This window comes from Python bivittatus, unplaced genomic scaffold, assembly GCF_059951505.1.
Source record: "Python bivittatus isolate LINGU-HERP-01145 unplaced genomic scaffold, Pbiv_v1 ctg000240_np1212, whole genome shotgun sequence".
NCBI classification, from domain to species: domain Eukaryota; kingdom Metazoa; phylum Chordata; class Lepidosauria; order Squamata; family Pythonidae; genus Python; species Python bivittatus.
In genome coordinates, this window is record NW_028277051.1 from 263,089 (window position 1) to 274,034 (window position 10,946).

General features: G+C 53.8%; 1 protein-coding gene across 1 annotated transcript; it reads right to left on the minus strand.

Annotated features, from left to right (window-relative positions):
* Positions 1 to 264: 264 nt before the first annotated feature.
* Positions 265 to 10,527, minus strand: TLCD2 (TLC domain containing 2). The gene is made up of 4 exons (XM_088138650.1): positions 9,784 to 10,527; positions 9,610 to 9,692; positions 4,589 to 4,671; positions 265 to 621 (listed from the first exon to the last, which is right to left on the minus strand). The coding sequence occupies exons 1-4, from the start codon at positions 9,951 to 9,953 to the stop codon at positions 265 to 267; spliced, it is 693 nt and encodes a 230-aa protein (XP_087994776.1). The 5' UTR covers positions 9,954 to 10,527.
* Positions 10,528 to 10,946: the final 419 nt, after the last annotated feature.

The window sequence follows — 10,946 nt, forward strand, 5'->3', positions numbered from 1 at the left end:
CACAGGGCCAAGTCATTTCAATAAGCCCCCTCCGTCATGGTGGGGCAAAGCAGATCCCATCTTTGCCTCCTTCCTGTGTGACCATCACTCCCAGCCAAACAGAGGGCACCATGACACTATTTCATGGAGCTCTGCAGAAGGATTTGCCCTCGCTCCCATCTCTTTGTATTACTCAGCAGGAGGGACCCCCTCTTTTCCCCTGCCTGCGTGTGTGCTCTAGCTTGCTCTCCCTTTCCTCGGCGCTTGGAGGGGAGCCAGGTGCTGCTACTTTTCGTGAGATGGGAGAAAGTCACTGCGTAGCAAACGGTAGAAGAGGACGATATTGATGGACAGCATGATGGCCATGCCCACTGTGCCCATGGCGTAGGGGGCTGCCGGGACGTTCTCCTGGTTAAGAACCAACCAGCGGGTCATCCAGGCCAAGATCATGATACGGAACACCAGGTAGGTGCCAAGGTTGAGGAGGCTGGTGAGGCGGAAGGAGGTGGTGTGGGCCAAGCCAGCCATCAGCAGGATTGTCCGCAGGTGCAGGAAGACGGAGTTGATCTCCACCAGCAGAGCCACCATGGCGAAGCCCACAAAGCGGCGAATCAGGAAGGCAAAGCCAAAGCAAACAATCACCTGGAAGACAGCAAGGCTGAGCTGGCTCTGGCTATCGGAAGATGCTTCCCCTTGTGCCAGCTGATTGGAGCATTCTGCCTGTGTTTCCTGGGGGAAGCTGCATGAATTGAGCATCAAACTACTGCAGGCCACAGATAGGACACCTCTCTGTTCCTGATTATCACTGCTAAAAGCAGCCAGCAGTTATCCAGCTTGCTCTTGCCATTTCCTCCCAGCCGTTCTGGGCAGACCACGGCCTGACCCGCACACTGATCCCTGGGCCAGGCTGGCCTCCAGGGCTCAGTTCTATTCCCATAGGCCACAGCCTCGGAAAGTGTGCTCTGTGGTAGAGAACAAGGACACACGTGGCTGCAGCAAAGAGTCAATACCCCCCACACCCAGGGTTTTTAAAAGCGGGCTCTAACCTTTAGCAGTGGAAGCATCTCAAGCTCGTCTATTTAAACATTCAGTCCGCTTTTCAACAATGACCCGTTAAATTTCTATGGCTGATAAAAAGCATGAGCATTCTGCCACTCTCTCTTGCCCCACATCTTAACTCCCAGTTCATTTCCTGGGGGAGAGCGGCAACTGCTTATGGGAGGGGGCAGGCAAACCCCTCCATTGATTGAGGCCATCAGTCGCTGAGGACTGGACTCTCCCTGGACAGCTTCTGCGGGACGAGTCTGTTTTCTCCCCACAATATGTGCTTAGGATGGATTGTGACAAGTTTAGCTGTTTAGGCTGGAGATTAATCTCAGTCTCTGCTAAATCTAATTTTAGCAGAGAAATCCACAGAAATCAGGAGAAAGGTGACAACTCCCTGCTGAAGCTGATTTTCAAAGGGGCACAGGCTCCCTCCCTGGGGAAGTCCAAACTGGTAGAGACGGGCAGCCCTTGGCTAGATTCCACAAAGGCACAGTCTGCACAGGCTCAGAAGCCCTTCTGCCTTCATTGTCCCCTCTCCTGTGTTGAGGCTGAGGGTTGGAACCAAAACCAACATAAACTATAGCAAACTCGATGATTCCTCCATCCTTGCTTAGCCTACCTGGGAAGACATCAGATGGCCGTGGCCGGTGGGCGGGCACAGCTGCAGCAGCAATTTTGGCTGAAAGTGAGGCTGGACACCCATGGCCTAAGCAAAGGCATGGCAGCATTCAGCAAAGAGTGATTCTGGCCGGCTTCCCTTTGTGTAACAACTTGCAGAGCCACTGATATAAAGTGAGGTCAGGGCAGTTCTGGGGTGCTTCACCTCACCCACCAAGAATGTGGGCAGGAATGGGTGAGGGGCTAATCTAAGCCTTGTTGGTCCCCTGAAAAGACCTACCATGGGTGAAACATCAATCTACATGCTGAAAGAGGCTTCCCCGACCTGGTGGCCTCTGGATATATTTTATTATTTATTTGTGGAGTCCTTGGTGGTTTGCCTGCAGATGTTTCATTGCCCACCTATCGTCAGTGGTAGTGAGTGTGCAGCTTGCTACTTATTTACATACAGTAGCCTGCCCTGCCAATGTTGGTGGGGTGTGGTTTTCTCCTTGGCAGTTCCTTGATTAAGGTATCGTTTCCCGCTTGATTGTCTGGTATTAATCCCCGCGTATCTGGGTGTGGGTTGCTGGAGGGGATGTGTTCTGATCTTTTTGTTTCCTTCTCAGCTTTTTTATTGTCTCTTTTGAAAGGTGTATGTTGTACGTGTATGGTTTATTTCTATGCGTCTATTGATGCTGATTTGTCTGAATGCTAAGTTTCCAGGAATTCCCTGGCGTTTTTGGATTTGGCTTGGTCTAGGACGCTCAGAGTTTCCTGGTTGAAACTGTGGTTGAGTCTGTCCATGTGTTGTGAGATTAAGGAGTTTTCATGGTGTCTTCTGACTGTTAGTTGGTGTTCATGGATGTGCTCTGCTAGTCTTCTGCCTGTCTGTCCTACATAGTCACTGTTACAGTCCCTATGCTATATTTTGTAGATGACTCCTGTTTTTTCTTCTTGGGCTGCTGGGTCTTTTGGTTTACTTAAGCTGTTTAGCTGGTTTGTGTATTACCGTGATGCTGTGCAGTTGTAATAGTCTGTTGGTTGTTCCTGAGATGTTTTTGATATATGGTAGCATTATCCTTTTCATACCTTGCATTAGTTACACTATAGTGGGTCGAGAAGACAGGCACTTTTTATTTATTTTACTGGGTTTCTAGGCTGTTTCAATCACAAACTAAGCAATGTAGAAGAAACAAATCAATATTATCATCACTGGGAAAAATTACAGCACTGGGAAAATTAATCACTATAACCAAACAAGTAAAAGGGGGAACAGGATCGCAGCATTTCAGCCCCCAAGAGCCTGAGGGGAGAACCACATTGTACCATAACGGGCCATCTTGATATCGGGCATCAACGGAGAATGCTTGCCTCCGTGGTCCCGGAAGAAGGCATTCCCTGAGGGAAGGAACTGGAGGGAGCCCACTCTACGACTCCTGTCAGATTCAAGGGACAGGCGATCCTGTACTTATCCAGGTCCTGATCCCTGAGGGGTTTAAAAGTGACAACCAGCACTATGAATTGCAGTCAGAATCCCCCAGGCAGCCAATGCAATTCTCAGTTGGTGTTGGGGGCAAACTGGGGAGCCCCTGTAATTACTCAAACTGCTGCATTCTCAACCAGTACGGCAGCCCCAAGCAGAGGGTGTTGCAGTGTCCCAGTCGAGAGGCATGAGAACCTCTGAGTAGAGTTGGACTTGAATCCAGAATCAGCCCAGCCAATAAGAACTGAAGTCCAACATGCCCAGGGGGCCTCTGGTGGGAGAAGGCCATGCGAAACCAGCATACGACTTCCCTCCGGAATCACTGGTTGATTGGGTGGTTGGGTTACTTCTGCCTGCTTCCAGACAGACATTGGTTGACCTCTGAGGGGAAGAAGAAAAGAGCGCTTGTGGCCAAGCACTCCGAGTCTATTCTCCCATGTGCAAACGCACACACCAGTCCACCTACGGCCTCGGGAGTTGACTCTGCCTACTCCAGGCTGCAGAGTGGTTGGGGGTCCGCAGCCTCCCCCATTTTGCTTTCACCACAAAGCCAGAGTCTTTCCTACTCTCCATCATATGAGGAATGGAGTCTCCCTTTACAACCATTCACACGACTTGTAAAGCCACCCTGCGTTCTGGTACTCCAGACTATCGACTGTTTACCAGACAAAATATACAGAGATGATTTCTCTCCCTCTCAGGCAGAATCACATTGGTTTTGGCACATGCACAACATGCAGATTCCCCCCCCCCTTCTCCTGGGAAAAAAAATCTGTTGTGCCCTTTTCAAAAGCAGCCAGAATTCAGGTACCAAGACTAGGTAAAAGGAGCGGCACTGTTTCCTGAGCCTCTGATTTCAAGTTGCAATCTACAAGAATTTGGAAATCCAAGAAAAGCAAGTGGGAAACAGTCTGAATGAATCTGTCTCTAAGGAATATATAACAAGTTTAACTAAAAATAACATGTAAGATTACCTTTTATTTGGAGCATGTGCTGCTAGTTAAGTTAGTATCTGGAGTCTCTATAAAAGCTCGGTCATTGTTTTTATGCAGCTGGGAACCTCTTTGCCTTTCCCTTATCTTAGGGTCTGCCAGAACTTTATATTTTTCTATTGCAGATTCTTTTAAGATGCTCTCCGTTATTTCATCAGTGCTGTATTTTTATCTCATCCATCACTGAATGGGATGTAGGAGCCTCTCTCTCACATGCATTGGGCTTAGTGAGAGGATGCCACGTGCCCCTGGAAGAGAGGTGGTGCCAGCAGCAGCTAGCCGGCCACTCCGCCGCCCAAGGACGTCAAGGCCAGAGGATGTTGGAGACCTCCAGCCTTTCATCCTACAGGCTCAGCCTTGCTGCTGCGGCATGCACTGAGTCCCATGCTCATGGTTCAGAGAAGAGGACAGAAGAGGCCTCCTTCCTCCCGTCTCCCCCCTCGCCCAGAACAGAGACATCTTCTTAGTGTGAGAAACAGTCACTCACCACAAAGTGATGGAAGAGCAGCTCCCAGCACATCTGTAGCTTCTCATTGCACATCATGTCCAAGAAGTCTTGCACGAAGTACCCTGCAGAAGAGGAGATCCCATCGACAAGCAGCCCTCTCTCTGCCGTAGATTCCCACGTCCAGGCCAGAGAGCCCGGGGCGGGCATGGGGTTCTCCTTCGGGATGCTACTGGCACACCTACATTTCGGACCAACCCGGTGACAGGAAAGGTCAAGCAGAATCAAGTCCATGGGCGGGGGGGGAGTGCCCAGCTGGTGGAAGAGCCAGGTAACCGCACAGCTGGCGTGGAAGTAGAGAGGAGGCTTTCCCACCTGTATTCCAGTTTCACCTCCAGGGCTGAATGCCGGGATGAAGTTTAGACTCTGCTCAGGCCCAGGTCTGGCCAAGCTTTTTCTTGCCGCCCCCCCCCCCATCCCACTGTCTGCAAGATCTCTCAGGAAGCATCACCAAAAGGGGAGACGGTCAGAAACAGGCTTGTCGCAAGCATACTTCATCCTGCTGTTTTCCTACCGAGTTGCAGCTTTTATTCTATTGATGCTTTAAAAACTCTGAGATGTTTTTAAACCACTTACTTTATGCTTTTGCTTTACTTTAAATAAACCTTGTATTTACTTCCATTTAAATGAGAATGGTAACTTCTTGGGGTGCTCAGACATGCTGTAGTTTTTGCACAACGTGCTTAATCAAGTTGGTTAAAGACCTTGTGGTTGTCTGCACACACTGTGCCAAAATTTCACCAAATTACCGAATTGTGGAGGGACCACGAGGATCATCTTGTCCAGTCCTCTGCAATGCAGGGAAACTTCCAAAGATAGCAAATCCACACTTTCAATAGGAAGACTGTTCCACTGTTGGACAGATCTTATCCTCCAGATGTTTTTCCTAATATTCCTACAATCTAGAAAACTGCAACCCATATCCACAATTTCTGGTCCTTGACCCTCTTCCTTATGAGCCCCTTTTATGTACCTGAATACAGTTACCATGTTTCCCCTCCATCTTCTTTGGTCCACTGGAAAGGATGTTGAAGGTCTTCTATTCCAAAGCCCTGCCCAGGGCAGGAATCCTCGGACCATGCCAGGCAAATGGCCATCCGATCTTTCCTTGAAAACAACTCCAGGCGCCAGGCGGGTCCACCTGGGAAATTCCTCCGGATTCCAACTTTGGATCTCCCTCGGTAAAGCTTCAACCCATTGGTTCCCATCCTACCCTTGGACACGAGGGAGAGCAAAACCATGCGCTCTTCCCCACGGTAGCCCTTCAAGCGTGGCCTATTGTGCCTCCCTTCAGCTTTCTCTTCTTTAGCATAAAAACACCCAGTTCCTTTAACTGTTCTCCATAGGATTTAGTCTCCAGGTCCCCTCACATTCACTCTTCTTAGCACTCTTTCCAGTCCCTCAGCACCCTTTTTGTAGTATTGTGGCAACCAAAACTGGACCCCGTATCCGGATACAGTCTGACCATTGCAGCCTAGAGCAGAACTATTGTATCACTACCTGCGATCTTGTCATTATACCTCTGTTGATGCAACCTAAGACTGCGTTGACTCTTTCGGCAGCTGCAGCATGCTGCCAGCTCGTCCTTAATTGTGGTCTACCAGAACACCCGGATCCTTCTCACAAGCGCAGCTGCTTGTTCTACAATTCCAGTTCCTTCAGCCTGTCCTCAAGTCCCTGTATCAACTTCATGGCCCTTCTCTGAACCTATTCTAACCTGCCTATATCCTTCTAGGAATGAGTGTCCAGAATCGTACACAGAACTCCAGGTGTGCTGAAGGGACTAGATTCACACTGCATCTTTAAGGGAGCTCAGGACGGCATCAGCACTTCCAGCAACTGCTCCGTATTGTGTTCTGTGCAGCAGGCTGAAGTGCCTGGCTGAAGGCCTGGGCCAGGGTCACGGTGCTTTTAAGGAAGGCAGATGACTTTGCACAAGACTGCAAGCACGCAGGCAAAAAGGGGAAATGCTGGAGGCACCTGTACAGTGGCACGTGTATGTCTTGGATACAGAATATAAAAAGAGGCAGGAAAAGCAGAGAAAGGGGGGGGTTATTAGGGAAGCTGCAGGGCATGTTGGTGGAGAGGATGTCACCTGCTAAACGTGGAGCAGTTCTGGAATTGCGGGCTAGATTGGCAGGAGAGAAAGGGCTGCAACCAGAGATAAAAAGCTCGAGGGAAATAGTGGAGAAAGCCATGCTGGGGCAGTCCCTGCAGTACGGTTTTGGGCGAGGAGCATCGTCTGGAAGCTGGTAAAAGAGCAGCAGAGGACTCGGAAAGAGAAGGCTAGGACAAGGCAATAGGAAAAGAGCGTTGTTTGCTAGGAGGAAACCTAAGCAATGGGAAGAGCCTGTCAGGAAAGAGGAGAAATCTGGGAAGACTGAAAGCAGCAGGGAAAGGCATGAAAGGAGAACCTGTTGGGCCCACGGTTGCCCTACCAGGACTCAAAAGGAAACCGTGATAGCAGCCCAAGGAAGTTGGTCCGCATTAAGCACAGAAACAGTTTGGGTTAACGGTGAAGGAGCGAGGGAGTGGAAGCACTCTGGTGTGCTCCCCTCTAGTGAGAAACGCCCCAAGGGTACGCAAGGAGTGTCTGACAGGTGCATTTGGAGCCACGAGGAAGGCCCCCTTGGTGAAGGCCTAGGACGAACATACCACCTACTCGTGGGCGTGATAAACCAGCTCCTATATGATGTGGTGCTGACTTGCTCAACTGAGGAAGGCCGGTTGCTGGAAAAGAGGCCATGGTGCCAGCACAAGGAGAAACTACAGGAGTTCTCACAAGAACACAGGCTACGCAGGCAGAGGAGGAGGAGGAGATGCAAGAACCTAGATGCTAGTGGGAAGGCTTGGAGTCACAGGTGGGAAGCGGACATAGGGTTCCTACAGAGGAAAGATCCTACACTGAGGAAACGCAGGCAAGCCGCAACTAGAGATGAGAACAGATGCACGGAAAGGGCTGTTTTTGTAGAAAAGGAGGTACAGTGGTACCTCAGGTCATGAACGCTTCTGTTCACGACCAATTCGGGTCACGAACAGCTCCGTTCGCAAAATTTTGCCTCCGTTCGCGAACGCCGGATCGGGTGACGAACAGGATCCGCGGCCATTTTCCCTCCTGTGACACATGGTCATGGCTTCCTGTAGGGAGGGGGACTCTCCCTCCAAGCAATAACTGCCTCCCCACCCGCCTTCCTGTCCTCCACGCCAGAAGTCGCGTCGAGCAAGGTTAGCATTCTCTCTCTTCGTGCTGTACTTTGTGTCATATTTTTGTGGTTTAAAAAAAAAAACATGGTTCAGAACGGATTAACCGTAATTACATTGAACTTTATGGGGAAATTTGATTCGGGACGCGACCAAAATCAGTTGGCGACCAAATTCGGAGGGGTCAGAATGGATTAACCGTATTTACATTGAACCCTACGGGGAAATTTGATTCAGGTCGCGACCAGAGTTGCAGAATGAATTAAGTTCATGAACCGAGGTACCACTGTATTTTATAGAGGTGATCCCAGCAGTTGTTGCCCCACAAGAGCTTAGGACAGAGCTCCTCGAGTTAGCGCGTGAAAGCCCCTGGGCAGGGCGGACGGGCAGAGGCAGAATGCTAGGGAGGTTTTATTGGCCAGAAATTACAGCACAGGTGGAAAAGGTTTGTAGGTCATGTCCAGAGCATCAATGCCCTAGACCAGGAGAGCAGATAACAAGGTGCCTATGGAAGGGATTCCCACAATGCCAGTTCCTTTCTCTAGAGTGCCATAGGACCTTTACCTAAAACAACCTAAGGCAACCTTTTAGTTCTTTGCAGCTTTGCAAAGTGTTATCCTGAGGCTGTACTTTTAAAACAACATAACAGCAAAAAGCCATTGCAACAGAAATTGTTAAAATTGTTAGCAGGGCAGGGATCCCCAGTGAGAGTTTAGCAGATCAGGGAGCAAATTTCCAATAATCCCTACTTAAGTATTTATATCTAGGGATCCTAGGAGTTCAAACCTGACTTTTTCTCTGCTTTTCACAGTACACCTCTTTCCATGCTGGTCAGCTGCTGTGCTGACTGCTTTTGAGCACGGATTGAACGCTCTTCCAGAAGAGCAGTAGCTGGGGACTAAAGGAGTCTTAGTTGACAATCAGGCTCCCTTTGAATGCTGGTGGGGGGACACGCGTGTGCAAAACCAAGCACAGGTATGGCAGGTGACTGAACTCACCACTCTGGCTATCTGTCCACCCCTCCTTGCCGGCCCCAGCCCCAGCCCCCAACTGGGAAGAGTAACTGATGGATTACTCCCGCCTCCCACCCACTTGCTGTCCTTGAGGAGTCCAGGGGGGCCCCCTCCGGATGTCTAGAAGTCCTGGGAAGTGCAGTCCCAACCTATCTAAAGGGATCAATTTTAGGGAACATCTGCTTTCTGGTGCTCCAGGGCTTTGCCTGCAGTTGACGTGGGGAGGGGGCTGGGGAGCCCAGATGAATGAAGGGGAGACCAAGCTGCAGGCTTTCTTCAGGGCTGAGAGGGGCAGGGGGCCATCTCAGGCAGCGGCTGCTGCCATGGAGCAGGAAAATGGAGTGATTGTGTGCTCCTGCTGTCATACGCAAGGAAGGGAAAGGAGAGGGCGGAGCCTGGGGGCAGCCTGGCACCAACTGCCCCCCCCACCAGATGCCAGGACATAAGTGTGGAGGCTGCTCCCCGGGGCCCCAACAAGCTGCAGCTGGGCTGGTCCCCCCTCACAAGGGAAGAAAGGAGGCGTCGGACTGGCCAGAGTTGGGGGGGGCTTCTCTGGATTTCCAGGCAACGCCTCCGTCTGGTCCGTCATCGCCCCGGCACCCCAGCAGGCGAGCCCTCGTACGACTCTTGGCGCGGGGCAGGTCTGGAGCTCCTCGGAAAGTACAGCTTTCAAGCACGCGGCAGCTAAACCGGAACGGTGCCCGTCCCCTTCTTACGCTCCCGCCTTGCTCTTCCAAGGCGAGGCCCGAGGCTGGTCGGAGAAGGGCTGGGACAGGCCGAGGCACTTACCGATGGAGAGCCCCAGCAAACGATGCGCTGAGGGAGAGAACTGGTCGATGAGATCTTCGCCCATCGGTGGGTAAAAGTAGAACCTGCGCCGGAGAGAGAGGGCGTGTGAGTCCTCGCCCCGCCGGGCCCCGCCGGGCCCCGCCGCCGCCGCCGCCCGCCGCCGCCCCGACCCACCCGAGGAGGGCCCAGAAGCCGCTCAGCAGGCTGTGGGCAAGGGACGTCCAAGTGTTGCGCCACTTCCAGCGGTCGGGCTGCGCCGGGGATGGCGGCGGTACCAGGCGCTCCAGGACGGCGTTGAGCAGCCGAAAGGCGCCCACCGAGCCCCCAAGCAGCAGCAAATCCATCGAGGGACTGCCCGAGCCCCGAGCCCGCCGGCCCCGGCGCTCGCCGTCGCCCTGATCGGATGCGCGAGCGACCCGGAGGGGCAGCACGGAGCGGAGCGCGAGGACGGCTGGCAGAGAAAGGGTCCGCCACGGCGGCGGCTCCTTCCGCCCCGCCGGGGCAGCGGTGGTGTGGCAGCGGACAAACCGCGCCCCCCGGCGGCGCACGCCATTGGCTCCGCGGCCCCCTCGTCTCCATGACGACGCCCCCGCCTTGCCGGGGGCGGAAGAATCTCCGACCAGCGAGCCGCCAACCGGGAACTAGGCGGGCTGCCTCCCGGAGGCCCGCCCGGGGAAGCCGCCGGGGTTCGAGTCTCTCCCGCAGCGCGGACACTGGCAGAGAGACTTCGGCGGCCGCGGAGGTCCCTGGAGGGCGGCGGCGGCGGCGGCGGCCCCGAAAAGCCCGCCCCCGCCCAGGGTAGTGAACTGCCGCTTAGCAACCCCTGTGGCGTCTGCGGTGCGTGCAGGGCCGGGCCCGCGGGGCGGTCAGGCGGGCGCGCGTCGCCTTCGGAGCGCGGAGAATCGGGCAGCGCAGGAGCAGGTGACGCGCCCGGCCAGGGCTGCCGCGGCCGCCTCTGCTTGGCAGCCGCAGGCTCTGGCTGAGCGAGGAGGAGGCGCGCGCTCTGCGCTGCCGCGAAGCCGCCGGACTGCCGGGAGCACTCCCGGGCCCGGTGGCCCAGGACTGTGGGCGAGGGCGCGCTGGCCGCCCGCACGCCTGCGGCTCGGGGACACCCTGGCCGGCCCGCTGCGCCCAGCCTTTTCGCCGGCTGCGTTCGGCCTGCCCGCGACCACGCCGCGCGCTTTCCCAGCTGTTACGGAGTCGACGGAGCGCCGGCGGCTGCACCGCTTTACTAGTTAGCGGCGGTCCGGGTTAGGTTTGCCCTGCTTAGCGTTTTGGGGAGCCTAGTCGGCGCCGCCGGTCGCCTGTGGGGAGCCCGGGAAAGCGGCGGTTGAGCC